Genomic DNA, 20049 nt, shown 5'->3' with positions numbered 1-20049 from the left:
TCATTATCACCATCCCCCAGATAAGGAAACCAGGGCACGGAGAAGTCAAGAGTGGAGACAGGATTTGGATCCTATTAGTGCTACAGGCCCTGGGGTACAGAGGCTGTCATCCTGGGGTCCTTTTAAAAGGCACTGGTTGGGTGAGTCTACCTAATTCTACAATTTGGTTCCACTGATCCTGCTAATGAGATTGTTCTGTGGTGGGGTGTCCTTGTTAAGAATGTGCTTGCAGGAACACGTTGGAAGACTGGAACATTTGCCCGTGGCATAGAATGGGACAGATTAAGGGAATGGAATGCCACATTTCCAGACATGTTTGGGAAAAATATTTAGAACATGAAGCTTCTTTGACCTCTTCCCTTCTTCCTTTCAACTTTGCCTTTTTGATATTCCTCTTCTCACTGATAGGCATCTTATGCAGCCCAAGACCACAAGAAAACACCCCATTTTCTCCCTAAACTTCAGGTCTGCTGGGTAACCCAGGGACTGACATGTAATTGTCTGCTGATGGCCCATCATCACGTTCAGTCATGTCTGACTGTTTTTCGACCCCAAGGAGTGTAGCCCACCAGGCTCCTCTTTCCATGGGACTTTCCAGGCAAGAATACTAAAGTGGGTTGCCATTTCCTCCTCCAGGGGATCTTCCCAACCCAGGGATCAAAACCACGTATCTTATGTCTCCTTTTTTGGCAGGGAGGCTTTTTACCACTATCGCTGCCTGGGAAGCCCCCACCCCCACCCCACATTGGCAGGTGGATTCTGTACCACTGAGCCATCTGGGAAGCCCAAAATGTTAAAAGCATGGTTGATTTGACTTATGTGATTCAAGAATAATCTTCCTTTCTGCAGCAATTATGTAATGATCATTGTAGCCAGCATTTAACTAGTAGCCACTGTTGATGGGCCAGTATCATGTGTTCTTACTAATCTGTAAGACAACCTCCCACAGTAATAGCTCCAGCTCACAGATAAGGAGATTGAGGCTTCTGCATTCTCCTTGACTGTCTTAACTCCAGTGACCTTTGATTTCTCAGTCTTTTAATTTTCCCTGTTCCTTCCTGCCCCAGATCTTTTGGTACATGCTGTTCCTTCTGACTATCACACTCTTCTCCCAATCCCCTTCAAATCATAGTACAGTTTGCTGCTGCTGCTGCTGCTAAGTCACTTCAGTCGTGTCCGACTCTGTGCAATCCTATAGATAGCCTCCTACCAGGCTCCCCTGTCCCTGGGATTCTCCAGGCAAGAACACTGGAGTGGGTTGCCATTTCCTTCTCCAATGCATGAAAGTGAAAAGTGAAAGTGAAGTCGCTCAGTCGTGTCCGACTCTAAGCAACCTCATGGACTGCAGCCTACCAGGCTCCTCTGTCCATGGGATTTTCCAAGCAAGAATACACCTTCAAATCATAGTATAGTTTAGAACGTATCTAAGTTTGTAATTATGCACTTTACCGTCATTTGAAAATAGTGTCTGTGTCCCACTTGATACTCTGAAGTCCAAAAGAGCAGGAATAAGAGGTGCTTTGCTCACCATCATATCACTGGAAGCTGGTGCAGTACCAGGGTCATGATAGGATTTCAGCAACATAGATCGCACTAATTAGTTTGCCCAAATTGGCAAAGCTAAGAGGCAAACATAGTTCTGCCCTTGTGTACTGCCTTCCAGTGTGTTCTTTATATTTTAATAAAAGAAATCCACCCTAAATTAATAACCTAACAAGACTTGCCAAGGAAAGGGATCCTAGCAAACAATGGCACGACCACAATTGCAAAACATTGGCCTTGGGCTGAATGACCTTGCAAAGTCTTTCAACTTTTGAATTCTTGGAGACACCCTATCCTTGGGCCTGTCTCTCGTGGTTATCTCTCCATCTGTATATCTAAGAATATGTGGCTTTGGTTTGTACCACTCTTCTTAATCTTTCCTTGTCCCAGACAATTCAAGCTGCCTTCAGTCTACGTCTGTCATTTATAGATATATACATATATGCACAAATATATATATATATATATATATACACGCATGCATAGACATATAGGCATATACGTTTGTGCTTTTGGAAAGGATTAAAATGATACTTGAGTCACATTGGAAAAACTAAAACTTCAAACTAAGTTTCCTTCTAAATTTTTTTCATTAGCCACAATCTACTTTCATTTTTCCTGTTGTAACTCCATCCTTCAGATATAAAACATAACTTCAGTCTTGGAAGCATCACTTTTGAGATTTTTGCCCTCTCCTGTTCAGCTCAGTTACGTCATTCAGTCTATCACTCTTTGCAAACCCATGGACTGCAGCACGCCAGGCTTCCCTGTCCATCACCAACCCCTGGAGCTTGTTCAAACTCAAGTCTATCTAGTTGGTGATGCCATCCAACCGTTTCATCCTCTGTCATCCCCTTCTCTTCTTGCCTTTGATCTTTCCCAGGATCAGGGTCTTTTCCAATAAGTCAGTTTCTCGCATCAGGATTATTAGGGCAATGAAAATTAAAACTACAATGAGATACCACTATATATCTAACCGAATGGATAAATGTGATAAGACTAACCGTACCAAGTGTTGGTGAATATGTAGAGCAATTAGGATTCTCATGTGGACAGAATGGGGGGGGCAGGATTACAAACAAATCAGAGGATACTTCTGAGGGTGATGGACATGGTCATTATCTTGAGCGTGATGATGACTCCATAGTGGTATACATATATCAAAACTTATTAAATTGCATGTTTTAACTATGTGCAGATTATTATATATCAACTACACTCAATAAAACTCAATACATAATAAAAAAAATCTCACTGTCCAAACTGGAAATTAAAGAAATGTACCCAGAATCCTCCCTTCCCTTAACTTCCACATTGCTTATGAAAAGTAACATAAATTTCACCTATGAAATCCATATAGTTATGAAATTACCTCCATTGTCACTGTCTTTACCTGCAAAGGCAAGAGGATTGGTGGGAAATGTCTGATGCCTGATAGGAGCTCCATAAACATTTGTTTATCTGATGAAGATAAATCATCAGAACCTGCAGCCATTCCAAGTAATTGTACAAGCTAAGCTCACTGTGATTGACTGTATAGATGCCATTTCAAAACAAGCAAAACTGTCTGAGTTGTAAGGAACAGATCAATACCTGTCTGTGTGTAAGAGTGAGGGACTACAAGGGGCAGGAGGGAAACGCGTGGGCAATGGAAATATTCTCTGTCTTGATTGCAGTGAATGCATGCATTCATCAAAACTCAAAACTGTACACTTAAAATGGATAATTTTTGTATTATGTATAAAGTATATCTCAATAAAATTTATTTAACTAGTCCTCTAGATTTCTGGGTTTGTGAGACCAACAGAAAATAAAGCAACAAAGCTATAGAATATCAGATGTCAAAAGCAGATGTCAAATATCAGATGTCATGAATCTGTGGAAACTAGAAAAGAAATACATAGCCTAAATTACAAAGATTCAGACATACTAATATTAATTTCAGATCAACATTCTATTCTAACTAATAAGCAGACCCTGATAGCTCAGTTGGTAAAGAATCCACCTGCAGGAGACCCTGGTTTGATTCCTGGGTCGGGAAGATCAGCTGGAGAAGGGAAAGGCTACCCACTCCAGAATTCTGGCCTGGAGAATTCCATGGAGTCCATGGGGTCGCAAAGAGTCAGACACAACTGACCAACTTTCACTTTCACATGGACGTTACTCAAGTGTTTAACCCAGTTCTGTCAATATGCTGATTTATGTTATGTCACAAGAACTTACTCCAAGAAGGATCCTTTAGCATGAACAGGATATGCTCCACCAGCTGCATGCTGTGGCTGGAACAAACACAACTCAACTGTATCCTATTTTCTGAAATTACGAAAGCATCTATGCTTAGAGTGTATGACAGAGTTGTTGTTGTTTAGTCGCTAAGTTGATCCACCTCTTTTGTGACCCCATGGATTGTAACCCCACCAGGCTCCTCTGGCCATGAGATTTCCCAAGCAAAGGTACTAGAGTGGGTTGCCATTTCCTTCTCCAGGGTATCTCCCCCACCCAGGAATTAAACCTGCGTCTTCTACATTGTCAGAAGGATTCTTTACCGCTGAGCCACCAGGGAAGTTTAGAATGTATGACAGAGTAGCTGGAGTTATTAAGGGTGGGACAGAAAGCAATTGTGAGCCTTCTAAGAAAAACAATAGTTAAAAATTCATAACATTTTTAAGTCAGTCATTATGTATGACATGTTTTAAATGAAAAACTAAAAAAAAAAAAAATACATGTGCACTTTGTTACCCGCTCCCATCTATGACTACAAATTGCTAAATGTTGTATTTAGAAATATACTCTTACATTGTATTGGGTTTCTTTATTTTTTGTAAACAATTGTCGGTTTTCAAAAGCAGTATTGGTTTAGCATACTGGAATCCCAGTTGAGCTATTTCAAATACTGAAAGATGATGCTGTGAAAGTATTGCACTCAATATGCCAGCAAATTTGGAAAACTCAGCAGTGGCCACAGGACTGGAAAAGGTCAGTTTTCATTCCAATCCCAAAGAAAGGCAATGCCAAAGAATGCTCAAACTACTGCACAATTGCACTCGTCTCACATGCTAGTAAAGTAATGCTCAAAATTCTCCAAGCCAGGCTTTAGCAATACGTGAACCGTGAACTTCCAAATGTTCAAGCTGATTTTAGAAAAGGCAGAGGAACCAGAGATCAAATTTCCAACATCTGCTGGATCATCAAAAAAGCAAGAGAGTTCCAGAAAAACATCTATTTCTGCATTATTGACTATGCCAAAGCCTTTGACTGTGTGGATCACAACAAACTGTGGAAAATTCTGAAAGAAATGGGAATATCAGACCACCTGACCTGCCTCTTGAGAAACCTATATGCAGGTCAGGAAGCAACAGTTAGAACTGGACATGGATCAACAGACTGGTTCCAAATAGGAAAAGGAGTACATCAAGGCTGTATATTGTCACCCTGTTTATTTAACTTCTATGCAGAGCACATCATGAGAAACACTGGACTGGAAGAAGCACAAGCTGGAATCAAGATTGCCGGGAGGAATATCAATAACTTCAGATATGCAGATGACACCACCCTTATGGCAGAAAGTAAAGAGGAACTAAAAATCCTCTTGATGAAAGTGCAAGAGGAGAGTGAAAAAGTTGGCTAAAAGCTCAACATTCAGAAAATGAAGATCATGGCATCTGGTCCCATCACTTCATGGGAAATGGATGGTAAAACAGTGGAAACAGTGTCAGACTTTAATTTGGGGGGCTCCAAAATCACTGCAGATGGTGATTTCAGCCATGAAATTAAAAGACGCTTATTCCTTGGAAGGAAAGTTATGACCAACCTAGATAGTATATTCAAAAGCAGAGACATTACTTTGCCTACAAAGGTCCGTCCAGTCAAGGCTATGGTTTTCCCAGTAGTCATGTATGAATGTAAGAGTTGGACTCTAAAGTAAGCTGAGTGCCAAAGAATTGATGTTTTTGAACTATGATGTTGGAGAAGACTCTTGAGAGTCCCTTGGACTGCAATTCTCTCTCTTTAGGACCTAAAGAGATCAGTCCTGGGTGTTCACTGGAAGGATTTATGCTAAAGCTGAAACTCCAATACTTTGGCCACCTGATGCAAAGAGCTGACTCATTGGAAAAGACTCTGATTCTGGGAAGGATTGCGGGGTGGGGGAGGAGAAGGGGATGACAGAGGATGAGATGGCTGGATGGCATCACCAACTCAATGGACATGAGTTTGGGTAAACTCTGGCAGTTGGTGATGGACAGGGAGGCCTGGTGTGCTGTGATTCATGGGGCCACAAAGAGCTGGACACAACTGAGCAACTGAACTGAACTGAACTGAAATCAGGGAGTGTGATTCCTCCAGTTCTGCTCTTACACCACAAAATTGCTTTTGTTATTTGGGATATTTTGTGTTTCCATACAAATTTAAAAATTAATTTTTCTAGTTCTGTGAAAAATGTCATTGGTATTTTGATATAGAGTTTATTGAATCCATAGATTTCCTTAACATTTTAGCAATGTTAATTCTTTCAGTTCATGTTGGTGAGGATATGGAGAAAAGGAAACACTTGTACATTGTTGCCGAGAATATAAATTGGAAGATCCACTGTGGATTGTAGTACAGAGGTTTCTCAAAAAACTAAAAATAAAACTACCATGTGTGCATGCTCAGTCACTTAAGTCATGTCCAACTCTTTGTAGCCTTATGGACTGTAGTCCTCCAGGCTCCTCTGTCCACGGGATTCTCCAGGCATGAACATTGGTTGCCATGTCCTTCTCCAGGGGATCTTCCCTGACCCAGGGATCAAATCCACATCTCTTGCATTGCAGGTGGATGCTTTACCCACTGAGGCACCTGGAAAGCCCAGAACTACCATACATACATGCATGTTAAGTGACTTCAGTCATGTCCAACTCTTTGTGACCCTATGGACTGAAGCCCACCAGGCTCTTCTGTCTGTGGGATTCTTTACCCAGAACTACCATAAGATCCAGCAATTCCACTCTTAGGTATATATCCAAAAAAAAAAAAAAAAAAAAAAAACACAAAAAAAACATGAAAGCTTGAGAAAATATATGCACTCCAATCTTCATATTAATAGAAGCATTATTTAAATTACCAAGATATGGAAGAAACCTTAAATGTCTATCAGCAGATGAAATGATAAAGAAGGTGTGGTGTATATACATGATAGAATATTACTCAGCCATAAAAAGGAATAAAATTTTACCATTTGCAACAACATGGATGGACTTGGAGGGCATTATGCTAAGTGAAATTCATCAGAACAAAAAAGACAAATACTGTGTGATATCATTCATATATGGGATCTAAAAAATACAACAAACTAGTGAATATAACAAAATGAAGAAATTGCTTATAGAGAATGCTTCTCTATATAGAAACAATCTATACAGAGAACAAATTAGCGGCTACTTGTAGCAGGAGGGGAAACACAGGGGTGGGGAATGGGAGGTAGAAACTGCTGGGTCAAGGTTGTAGCATACAACTATAGTCAATATTTTGAAATAACTGTAAATGGAAAATAACCTTGAAAGTTGTATAAAAACTTTTAAATAAAGAATATACTTGTTAAAAAAAAACCCACTGTGCCTTTTACTTCTTAAAATCTATCAAACATCTTCATGCCCTTTGTTTCTTTCTGTCACTGAATTTTGAAAGTGTGTGTGCTTTGAAATCTTTTCTCTTCTGTGGCAGAGAAGACTGAATGGAGTCCATCTCAATGCTGAAGACTTTAGTTCCTTGAGAGCAGAGATTGTCTTATTTAACTTTGTAAGACCATCTCTGTACCTGCCTGACACAAAATAATTTTTGTTTTTCCTTTTCTGTTTTTTGAAAAGAAATACAGACTGTGTTTGGCAGAAATCAACACAATACTGTAAAGCAATTATCCTTCAGTTAAAAGTAAATAAATTTAGAAAAAAGAAAGACAGACTGCGACATGCAGTGCCTCATTCAGACGTGTCTGGAGTCTTGAAAGTATGACTACCTTACCTTCTCCTGCAAATGAACCTTGAGAGCTTATTGTGTAATTCCAGCAAGAAAGCACAGCTACTCATATACCCTTGACCAAAGAACGATCCACCCATGTAAGGGAAGGTCATCCTCTTTGACCTAGGGGAGCAGACAGTGGAGGAAGGACCTTTATGGAGACGTGAAGGGGGAAAGTGACGCTGCCGAGCCAGCCAGGTCAGTTAAATCAAACCTTGTGATCAATGGGGTGACAGATGTCCCATCCAGATTGATCTTAATCCTAGTAATTTTTCAAAATGTGACTAAAGTGAATGCCTTCCACTGGCCTTTATGCTACTTGAAAACAGTCCCCATTGACAATTTTAAAACTGTCTATCAGAGGAGAAAGCAAATGCGCTAGGAATGGAACTTATTTTATCACTTCTCAATTAATATAATGTTTTTCATTGTTCAAATTGTAAAAGCAGTTGTGTGGCAATTATTCTCATGATTAGGACAAACTGCAGTCTGATTCAAAAGTCAATATAGGTACAAAACATACAGCAACTATAGAAGGGTGAGACTTTTTAAAAAGTAAACACCTATATATAAGTTTTTAAATAACCTGTACATCAATAACAGCATTGGTTTAATTAAAGCTTTAGGGGGATTTTAGAAGGGAATTTCTCCTCCCTCATCTTATTTTTTCAATATATTTTAAAGTCAATGTTTTAAAGTCTTTGTTTTCATTAAAAAAAAATTAAATGTTTATTGATTTCAACAGGAAATGGTGGTTTATTCTTCAAGTTCAGGATAAATGTTGGGATTTTCCCCTGAGAATTAATATTATAACTGTAAATTATTAAGATCTCTACAGCAAAATTACCAAATATAAATTATATTTATTTCAAGCTTTACATATTGGAAAAGTAATTTTTCATGTTGTCTTATGACAACATGTTGTCTAGTGGCTTCCTTATTAAGGCAATTGCTAGTTAGGTTTTTATTGGGAATCCCCTCCTTGTTTGGAGCTAATCTGCTTCCTTTTTAAAATTTCCTTTAGTGTATAACTTTGGCTTCCAGTGCAGCTTCAGAAACCTAACAAGGTATAAGGCTATGGAACAGACTGGTATGTGTGGCCCATAGCAACTGGATCACAGTGTTAAAATCAGTCAATTTGCTGTTTTCTTTCTACTTTCTTTCAGTTGCAATCGTCTCTAAATATCTTTCAGGAGTGCTTAAGTGAGATATAGAAATGACCCAATCTAATTATACCCACATCTCTTTCTTGTCCCCTTTCTGTTCTATTTCTATGGGTGATTGCATCCTGGCAGCAGAATTATATTAAGAACACATTGTGATCCTAGTATTTCTCTCACTTTCCAACTGTTAATATACTATTGTATATGCATGTTCACGTATGTGTTCATTTGTGTACGTGTGTGAGAAAATCACACCAGATATATCAGTTAGACTATGCTCTAAAACATACCACCCCAAAACTTAGTGGCTTAATACAATAGCCATTAAAATAGCTCATAGTTCTGTGGGTTGGTAATTTGGGCTGGGCTCAGCTAGGTAGTTTTGCTGTTCTCAGTTGGACTTCATTATGGGTCTTCAGTCAACTGCAGATTAGCTTAGTGGCTCTGCTTTTAGACTGTCAGCTGGGGTAATAAAGGAGCAAAAAGGGTCTCGCTCCTCCTACAGGCTGGCCCAGACTTGTTCATATGGTTGTTCACGACTCCAAGAGTAATAAGAGGGTATGTCCCAGTGCACAACAGATCTTCAAGCCTCTGCTTTTACCACTGGGAACTGACCCACTGACCAAAGCAAAGTCATATGGCCAATGCCAGAACCAATGTAAGAAAGTCCTTCCAAGGGATTAAAAGAGGCAGGAACAAATCAATGCCCTAAAAGAAAGCATCAGACAAGAAAAATAAGTAGTTTTAGGATCCTTTATCCCCCGGATCAGAAGTTACTGATTGGTATTATGGATGGCATCACTGACTCAACAGACATGAGTTTGAGCAAGCTCCGGGAGACGGTGAAGGTCAGGGAAGCCTGGCATGCTTCAGACCATGGGGCCTCAGAGCTGGACATGATTGAGCAACTGAACAACAACCTGCTGGCCTGGGAGAAAAGTATCACTTCAAATCAGGAAAAGCTATGACCTATGTTCATTTACTCAACTCATATTTATTTTTGTTTTTCAGTTGCTAGTCATGTCAGACTCTTTGCAGTCCCACCGACTACAGCATGACAGGCTCCCCTGTCCTTCACTGTCTCCCAGAGTTTGCTCAAATTCATGCCCATTGAGTTGGTGATGCTATACAACCATCTCATCCTCTGCCACTGCTTTCTCCTTTGACCTTCCATCTTTCCCAGCATCAGAGTCTTTCCAATGAGTTGACTCTTCACATCAGGTGGTCAAAGTTATTGAAGCTTCAGCATCAGTTCTATGAATATTCAGGATTGATTTTCTTTAGGATTCACTGGTTTTATCTCCTTGGAGTCCAAAGGACTCTCAAGAGTCCCCTCCGACACCACAGATTGACAGCATCAATTCTTCAGCGCTCAGCCTTCTTTATGGTCCAACTCCCATGTCCATAATGACTACTGGAAAAACCATAACTATGACTATTACGGACTTTTGACTGCAAAGTGATGTCTCTGCACTTTTTTGTCATAGCTTTCCTTCCAAGGAGCAAGCCCCTTTTAATTTCATGGTAACTGCAGTCACTGTCCACAGTGATTTGGAGCCCAAGAAAGTAAAATCTGTCACTGCTTCCACTTTTTCCCCTTCTATTCACCATAAAGTGATGAGAACGGATGCCATGATCTTTATTTTTTTAACTTTCAGTTCAAACCAGCTTTTCAAACCAGCTTTTCACTCTCCTCTTTCACTTTCACCAAGAGGTTCTTTAGTTCCTCTTCACTTTCTACCGTTAGAGTGGTATCATCTGCACATCTGATGTTGTTGATATTTCTCCCAGCACTCTTGATTCCAGCTTGTGCTTCATCCAGACCAGCATTTCACATGATGTACTCTCCATATAAATTAAATCTACAGGGTGACAATATACATTCTTGACATACTCCTTTCCCCATTTGGAACCAGTCCATTGTTCCAGTTCTGGTTCTAACTCTTACTTCTTGATCCACATACAGGATTCTCAGGAGACAAGTAAGGTGGTCTGGTATTCCCATCTTTAAGAATTTTTCACAGTTTGCTGTGATCCACACAGTCAAAGGCTTTCAGTTCAGTTCAGTTGCTCAGTCATATCCAACTCTCTGTGACCCCATGGACTGCAGCATGCCAGGCTTTCCTGTCCGTCACCAACTCCCAGAGCTTGCCCAAACTCATGTCCATCAAGTCAGTGATGCCATCCAACCATCTCATCCTCTGTCATCCCCTTCTCCTCCATCTTCAGTCTTTCCCAGCATCAAGGTCTTTTCCAATGAGTCAGTTCTTTGCATCAGGTGGCCAAAGTATTGGAGTTTCAGCTTTAGCATCAGTCCTTCCAATGAATATTCAGGACTGATTTCCTTCAAGATGGACGGGTTGGATCTCGTTGCAGTCCAAGGGATTCTCAAGAGTGTTCTCCAACACCACAGTTCAAAAGCATCAATTCTTTGGCACTCAGCTTTCTTTAGAGTCCAACTCTCACATCCATACCTGACTACTGGAAAAACCATAGCTTTGACTAGACAGACCTTTGTTGGCAAAGTAATGTCTCTGTTTTTAATATGCTGTCTAGGTTGGTCATAGCTTTAGTGTAGCCAATGAGGCAGAAATAGATTTTTTTCTGGAATTCCCTTGTTTTATTTATGATCCAACAGATGTTGGCAATTTGATCTCTGGTTCTTCTGCCTTTTCTAATCCCACCTTGTACATCTGGAAATTCTCAGTTCTTGTACTGCTGAAGGCTAGCTTGAAGGATTTTAAGCATAAGCTTACTACCATGTAAAGAGAACACAATTCTACGGTAATTTGAACAATCTATGCCATTGTCCTTTTTTGGGATTAGAATGAAACTGACCTTTTCCAGTCCCGTGACCACTGCTGAGTTTTCCAAATTTGCTGACATATTGTTTCTTAAGCTTTTGTCATGGCCCTGGCATTGCTGTAGACACTGAGGACAGAACAGTGGATCTAGAAGTCAAGATTCCTATTCTCTTTGAGCTTATGTCTTAATGAGGGGAGATATAAAATAAACAGGTCATCCAAAGCAATAAATACAGATTCAGTAATAAACAGAAAATAAAATTCATTCAGATAGTGATGATTTCCACTAATGCAACAAAACAGGTGACTCATATAGAAAGACTGAAAGATTTATTTAAATAGAGTGGTCATGGGAAGCCTCTCTGAGAAGCATCATTTGAGAAAAAAGCAAAAAAATGCAAAGAAAGAGGTCATGACAAGGGCAGAGCTTTCTTGGCAGAGACAAAACCAAGTGCAAAGGCAATGATGCAGGAAGTAGTTTAGTCTCTTCTGGGAACAAAAATTAAACCGGGACAGCAAGAGTCAGTACTAAGGGAGCAGAGAATTATAAGTTCAAAGACATAGGGAAGAGCAAGGTCATGTGGACCTTGGAGGTCATAGGAAAAAGTTCAGATCTAGATTTTACTGCAGATTTAATGGACAACCAGCAGGAAAGTTTTCAGCAAAGGAGATGAGAGGCAGCATTGTTTTTGTTTGTCTTTTGTTTCTAGAAGTTTACACTGGCTATAGGTGGAGAATGGACTATTGTGGAACAAGAGTGGAGGCAGCTCTCTGCCTCACTTAGGAGACCATGTGTAGTATCTGAGCAAGAATCTAATCTGCTGCCTAATCTAAGGGGTAGAGGAGATGCAGAGATTAAGATATAACTTCAGGACTTGCTGGGAGGGGAAGGACTGAAAGAAAAGAATCCAGTGACTATTAAACATTTGGCCTAAAGAAATAGATTGAGGGATACAGAGAAGAAACTAGTGATTACTGGTGGGTAGAGGACAAGATGTAGGTGGGGGATTAAGAGGTACAGACTACTACCTATAAAATAAATAAGCTATAGGATGTATTATACAGCGCAAGGAATATAGCCAATATTTTATAATAACTTTAGATACAGTATAATCTATAAAAAGTTTAATCACTATGTTGTATACCTGGAATTAATATAATATTGTAAATTGACCCAATTAAATATATCAGTAAGTAAATAAGTGAATAAGTAAACAAAACTTTGACCTGAGTAACCATGAAGCTGCTAGTCACTATGCTAGGATTCAGGGGTAAAATAGATCGTAAGACATAGCTCTTCCACTTCTGGAGTTTACAATCTAAAACTGTTTACTAAATGCTACTTGGTTAATAGCTGATAGTTCAAAAAATCAATTTAGATTTAAATATCACAATTGTTAACATCATAAAATCCAGATGGGTTGAAATTTAAATTTAATAAATAATATCTAAATAACCTAGAAGAAAAAAAAATATATATATATATACTTTAAGGATGGGAAAGTTTTTTAACATGGTGTGTGTACTCGGTCATGTCCGATTGCGGCCCCATGGACTGTAACCTGCCAGGCTCCTCTGTCCATGGAATTTTCCAGGCAAGAATACTGGAGTGGGTTGCCATTTCGTACTCATCTTCCCAACCCAGGGATGGAACCTCCATCTCTTGCTCCTCCTGCATTGGCAGGAGGATTCTTTACCACTGGACCACCTGGGAAGCCCCTTTTAACACTGAGGTGTAAGCAATGAAGGAAAATATTAATAGATTGACTGTCAAAAAATTTTAAACTTTTGAAAGTTAAAAATCTACCATAAAATTAAAATACAAACAGGACTGGGAAATGTAGCCACAGTATATTCGATAACATGTTGATGTGATTAATATAGAAAGAGATCTTAGAAATCAATACAGAAAGAATGACCAAAGAGAATAATAAACAAAAAGCAAAAGTACAGGGTCAGTCTAAAAATGGGTTCAATCTTGCAGGTTATCAATAACATACATAGCTAAAATAGGATATGAAATTTTTAAAACCTTTCAAATTGATGTACTGTGTGTTAAGTTGCTTCAGTTGTGTCTGACTCTTTGCGACCCTATGGACTGTAGCCTTCCAGGCTCCTCTGTCCATGTGATTCTCCAGGTAAGAATACTGGAGTGGGTTCCCATGCCCTTCTCCAGGGGAATCTTTCCAATCCAAGGATAGAACCTGCGTCTCTTACATCTCCTACGTTGACAGGTGGGTCCTTTACCACTAGCATCAACTGTGAAGTTCAAATTCATACATGCTTATAGATAAAAATAATCCAAAAGTTAGTTTGGGAGAATAAAATTGACACGAGAGAAATTCTTCAAAAATGTACATTACCTTTCATCTGGCAACTTCAGTTTTTGAAATGTCTAAAGGGTATAAGCATGGTTGTGTGTAACTACACACAAACATTTTCTGTAGCATTGTTTATACTAACATAAATTTCTCACAATAGAGATCTGATTAAGTAAATAATGGTATATCCATATGGTGTAACACAGGGCAGCTAGTTAAAAAACCACATTGCAGAAAAAAAAAGCTGACATGTGGTACATTGTTTATAATATGTTCAATGTGATAAAAGCAGACTATAAAACAATAAGGCAAGTGTAATAGCATTTTGGTAAATATCCAAAGAGAAAGTATATCAAAAGTGACTTTTACTAAGTTGTTCTTGGTAACTATATTTCAGAGATGGAATTGTAAGTGATTTTTTTCTTCTACATGTCTGTGCTTTTCAAATTTTTCACATTGCACAAGTGAAATTATGGATTTTTATATTATAAAATAAAAATTTTTATTTGTAAAAGATTAAATACTCCAAAACAAAAAGAATCACTGAAACTAACAAAAGGAAACCAGTTGAAACCAGTCATTGGAACAAAGTCTTCAAGGATGGTTGCAGATAAAAAAGACAAAACAAGGTTTCTCTGATACTGATAATAAACAAATGTAGACAATAGGAGTGAGGCATGGATTTGGAAAAAGATGTTCTGGAGTCTAGAATCTGTGGACACTGCAGTTGCTGTTAGTTGTCATTCAAAGGTCAGTCCATACCAGTGGTCAGTCACACAAGACTGTTTGTAGAGCCAACATAGCCATCAAACTAAGATCCACAGGTAATACCAGGTCACACTGTCCTCATATACGAAGCTGTAGAAGCTTTTATTGTGATGCAATAAGCCCACATGCCTGATTCTGTTCTGCTTATTAAACTAGCCCAAAGAATGGTCAGTCTGAACATCCCTGGTCTCCACACACCAAAAGTTAACTAGATAAACTGTCTGATCTTTTGAACATAGAGAATCCTTGAAGTATTGATACTATATCTAACTTATAACCTGCAAATCAGAGTAATACACAGTTAAATTGACATTTGCATATATAGGAAACCAGAAATCAACTCTACCTTCTGAGCTCATTGTAGGAATTATATTCAATTCCTTTTGAGGTCTCTGAGGTTTGTACTTGTAAAATAACCTTTTTTTTTTCCCATTATCAAAGTGCTTTACATGGGAAACAAATAAAGTACCAATGATACCAAAAAGTACATTTGTGCATGTATAAATGAAATCATTATTTCCAGAGCATTTACTATGAGTGTCTCTAAGTCTTTGTACCTTTTGGGGGGGGAGGAGGAGTCTGATTTTAATTTAAATAAGTATTAAAATTTTCGTATTTGGTAGTTTTCAACACGGGAACTCTTTTTTAAAAACTAATTTTATTTATTTATTTAAAATTTTATAATTTTGGCTGTGTTGGGTCTTCATTTCTTCCCTGGTGGCTCAGATTGTAAGGAGTCTGCCTGCAATGTGGGAGACCCAGGTTCGATCCCTGGATTGGTAAGATCCCCTGGAGAAGGAAATGGCAACCCAGTCCAGTATTCTTGCTTGGAAAATCCCATGGACAGAGGAGCTTGGCAGGCTGCCGTCCATGGGGTCTTCCTTGCTGAGGGCTTTTTCTATTTGCGGGGAGCGGAGGCTGCTCTCTAATTGCACTGCGCCGGCTTTTCATTGCCACGGCTTCTCTCACTGTGGAGCACAGGCCCTAGGGCTCCTGGGCTTCAGTGCACTTTGACACATAGGCTCAGTAGCTGTGGCTCCCAGGCTCTTGAGCACAGGCTCAATAGTTGTGGCTCAGAGGCTTAGTTGTTCCCCAGCATGTTGGATCTTCTGGAATCAGAGATCAAACTCATGTCTCCTGCATTGACAGCAGAATTCTTTATCACTGAGCCATCCCCGTTTTTAACTGTCAGTTCCTTTATCCATTCCTTTCATTTTGAGATATAACTGACATATAATATAATAATGATTCAATATTTGCATATATTCTGAAATCATCACCATAATAAGTCTAGTTAATTACACTTGTGTCCTTTTTAAAATCAGAGGTATTGAGGGAAAGCAGCTTCCAAACAGAATTCTCTAGTTAGTGACTAAATTACTATTCATTTCCTCCTGTATACTTTTATTACAGTAGTTTTCAAATTCAGGTGTTCACCAGATTCTTCCATGAAGCTGATTTAAAACACACCTGCCACCTGCCCCAAACCTACTAGATCAAAGTCTCATAGATGCTGAGACCCGTGAAGTCTAGCGAGATACAGAAGCGTATCTGGTTCCCTAGAAAGTGTGAAAACCACTGCTCTGTGTGATTAGGTGCTTTTTCCAAAAGGAAGTGGCAATAAAAACAAGGGGGTATATTTCAGAAATTTCTAATTAAAAGACAAATTTTTTAAAAAAAGACATGAATGATGACTTTCCATCCTCGTTGATGTCATTACTTAAAGAAGACTGTTTCTCTAGAGAGCAAAGAGGAGAGACTAGAATGTGTCCAGTTCAGAGGGTAAAGCTTCAACAAATTCACTTATCAGTTCACCTGTCCTCAAGATGTGTGACAGGACACAAAGGAGTGTCCCTGTCAGCTGCTGGAAGAAAGAAAGTAAACACTCCCAACATGCACTGAGGCGCAGGGAGTGGCTCAGGTTCCAACACTTCCCTGCTGTGGCGACTGGGAGTAATAATTAACAGCTTCTTAGGCTGGATGATCGTCGGAAGGGCACTGCCAGGCGCAGAGGGCGCCCTGCCGCCCCTCCTCCGGCGCCTGGCTCGACCTCACCTCCACCTCCGGGACAGGTGAGCGAGCGCTGACTCTCCGGCGATGATCAGGGTTTGTGACTGAGCTTGGGAACAAACTCCCCGGGGCAGGTTCGGCTCTACAACTAAGGTAAAAAGTCTCCTCGTATTCACACCGTAGGAGGTGAAAAATGGGAGAAGGGGGTGAAAAAAGCGCTCTAATCCACTCCCTGAGGTCAAGTTGAGGGCAAGTTGTTAGAAAGCAAAATCCATAGGCAGCCAGGTTTGAAGGTGTGCAGAGCAGCCTGAAACCCGGACATACTTTTCCTTTTGATTTTTACAGAACACCCCGTCCTGATCCAGGTAAGCGTGGAAGGGCTACGGGCCGGGGGACAGGGAAGGGCTTGAAGCTAAGTGTGGCCGCCAATCTCCCCTCACTTTTTAATAGGGAATGATCTCATGTTCTTTACCTGAAATTGTGATTTTTGCCAGGAAAAGATACTAGACTCTTGCAGGACTTACTGCTTCCTCTGAATATCCTTAGGTTTGCAATGTTGCATTCAACCAGCAGACTCAGAAGGTCTTTTTAATTGAGGGTTCAGCTAAACTTTTATTATTTTCCACAAATCAAAAGAGACCTCTCTCCTACCAAAATAAAAGTTAAAAAGGATTTCTGATACAATTCAGGACTGCACCAAACAATGAAAGAATAATCATAATTAAATAGGAGTTCATGGCTTAAGGATCCAATTCTGAAGCAGGAGAGCTTTAGGTTCAAATCTTGCCTTTGTCACTTACTGATTTGTCCCTTACTTAGCAAATGACTTAACCTAGCCAAGCCTCAGTTCATCATCTACAAAATAGTCATCATAAGAGGATGTTCCAATAGGGCTTTGGTGGGAATTAAACACTGGGCAAGCCTTCTATAAATAGCTATAAATAATTAGCATTAAGAAATTAACAGCTCTGCCAAAGTGTCCATTCAAGCAGTATGAGCTGAGCTGGTGAGACCCGACAGTATAAGGGTACTGGAGTTGAACTGGTTTCCAGTGAGTGAGTCCAGGATGCGTGAGCAGATGGCAAGTAGGCAGAGCATTACCTCTGAGAAACAATGAAATTATCTGGCTTCTTGCCACTTTTCAAATAGAGGTTGTGGTGGCCAGTTCAAACTTCTTGCTATGCTCAATCATTTTTATTTTGAAGAAGTCATACTTATATTAATCTGTTATTTCTGACTGGAGAAGGGAAGGGCCACCACTCCAGTATTCTTGCCTGGAGAATTCCGTGGACAGAGGTACCTAATGGGCTATACAGTTTATGGGGTTGCAAAAAGTCAGACATGACTGAGCAACTAACAATATTAGAAACTATAATTTTTAATGAGAGAACCATTCAATCCTATGTTGTGGAACCCATCAATTTTGAGGTTTATTTATAAAAGAGACTGCCCCTGAATAACATTGATAAAATTAGACCATATACTCCATGTTCTAATATTGTAACACATATTGTACTGTTCACAGTAAAGTGACACAGACTTTTATTTGTGTATAGACAGGCAACATGAAACATAAAAATTGATGCCTGTGTTTTGTTGGTCTTTATCACCTAAACTTAAATTACAAGGAAGTGAACTTACTTTATGAATTTTTATTTAAAGGGTACTTTTGTTATTAATAATATTGCTGATAGGTTTATTAATGTGGATAACTTTGAGGTAGAAATAAACTTAGTAGGCATGACTAACTATTGATGACATTTTATTTCTTTACTTTATTAATATAAAACATTTAAATATTTTGCAATTGAACTTAGGTTAGTAGTATTATTGTTTTAATGAATTCTGCCCTCAAATGCTGAGTTGAAAATCTGCACTGTATTTTTTTTTCTTGAGAGGGGAAAATAACTTTTTTATCCAGTTTTATTGAAATATAATTGACATTTAGCACTGTATGAGTTTAAGTTGTACAACACAGTAATTTAACTTACATATTCATGAAATGCTCCATCATCTCGCATAGATATAAAATTAAAGAAATAGAAGGAAACTTTTTACTTGTGATGAGAACTCTTAAGATTTACGCTTTTAACAACTTTCATATAGCTCTGTTGGTAAAGAATTCGCCTACATTGCAGGAGACCTCAGTTCGAATTCTGGGTAGGGAAGATCCCCTGGAGGAGGGAAATGCTACCCACTCCAGTATTCTGGCCTAGAGAATTCCATGGACTCTATAGTTCGCAAAGAGTCGGATATGGCTGAGCGACTTTCACTTTCGTATACAACATACTTCTTTATTGTATCTGTGGCTCTGATGGGTTTTTATTGTTCTGTGGGCTTTTCTCTAGTAGCGGCAAGCAGAGGCTACTGTCTAGATGTGTGTGCAAGCTTCTCATTGTGTTAGCTTGTCTTGTTGCAACCCCGGGCTCCAGAGCACAGGCTCAATAGTTGTGGGCTTATTTGTTCAGAGGAATGTGGGATCTTCCTGGATCAGGGATCAAACCGGTAACTCCTGCGTTGGAAGGTGGATTCTTTACCCCTAAGCCACCAGGGAAGCCCTATCAGCATTGATTATATTTATCATGTTGTATATTACATCCCTAGTACTAAATTTATCTTATAATTGCAAGTTTTACCTTTTGATACTTTTATATGATTCCCTCCCGCCCCCCTTATAATTGGATATTGACTGGAGAATTGGAAATAGAATTCTATAATCTAACTAAACTGAACTGTACCGCATTACTGTCATCTGAGGTGTGATTGCATTTAGCGTAGTTTAACTAAAAACTTGCAAAATAATGCAATCTATTTAGAATAAGTTATAGTACCAGTGTTCACTAAACATTTTTCAAAAAAGAAATATGCCTTTATGCTAAATAAATATTTTTAGAATTTAAACAAGTCATTTGACTTTTTGTTTCATAATGGGCATATATCTAAATAACAAACAGTAGCCCCAACTAAAACACATCTATTAACCATATTTGAGATTAATTTATTTAGCTACATAAATAGGTATAAATCTCCCTAAAGATTATTTTAGTATATAAATGTATTTCTACTATTTCTAATGCCTATAAAATTTTGTGATAAACTATTAAATGTTTTCGTCAATCAGAAGAGAGAAATAACCAGCAATGATTAAAACAAACTAACTTTTCTGGTTACATTTAAAATAATGTAACATATGTGTAATATATGTGTAGCATGTAATTTAAGGTTTCATATTTGATACTTATTTTAACTTCCTTAAATAAGAGGTATCCTATACTTTTCATTGAAATAGAAATCTAATGCTGTCAATTTACTTGTGCAGATTCTTTGATCACAAGGCAGACAAGGAATTTAAGATTGATAGATACATGGGCTTTATATAAAAGTTTAAATTTTTAAAAACAAGTCAAGTAAGGGTCAATTGAAGGTACAACCTCTGCAAAAGAACTT

The 20049-nt window shown here is 38.9% G+C and overlaps 2 protein-coding genes across 7 annotated transcripts in view; one reads left to right on the top strand and one right to left on the bottom strand.

Moving 5' to 3' along the window:
• The window catches only part of LOC101102731 (alpha-fetoprotein-like), a 149693-nt gene that overhangs the window by 11574 nt on the left and 118070 nt on the right, over positions 1-20049 (bottom strand). The window lies entirely within an intron of this gene.
• Positions 16548-20049, top strand: part of RASSF6 (Ras association domain family member 6) — a 69560-nt gene continuing 66058 nt past the window's right edge. For 4 of the 6 annotated variants that reach the window (XM_060417207.1, XM_042251868.2, XM_042251867.2 and 1 more), the window contains exon 1: positions 16548-16664. In XM_060417207.1, coding sequence (XP_060273190.1) covers positions 16573-16664 — 92 coding nt within the window. In that variant the 5' untranslated portion in view covers positions 16548-16572. Of the gene's footprint in view, positions 16756-20049 lie in introns of all 6 variants that reach the window. The other 2 variants (XM_060417208.1, XM_027971069.3) reach the window with 1 other exon arrangement.

The sequence above is a fragment of the Ovis aries genome, chromosome 6 (assembly GCF_016772045.2).
Source record: "Ovis aries strain OAR_USU_Benz2616 breed Rambouillet chromosome 6, ARS-UI_Ramb_v3.0, whole genome shotgun sequence".
NCBI classification, from domain to species: Eukaryota; Metazoa; Chordata; class Mammalia; order Artiodactyla; family Bovidae; genus Ovis; species Ovis aries.
The sequence above is the reverse complement of the archived record's forward strand: the minus strand, read 5'-3'. Positions and strand labels throughout refer to the sequence as shown.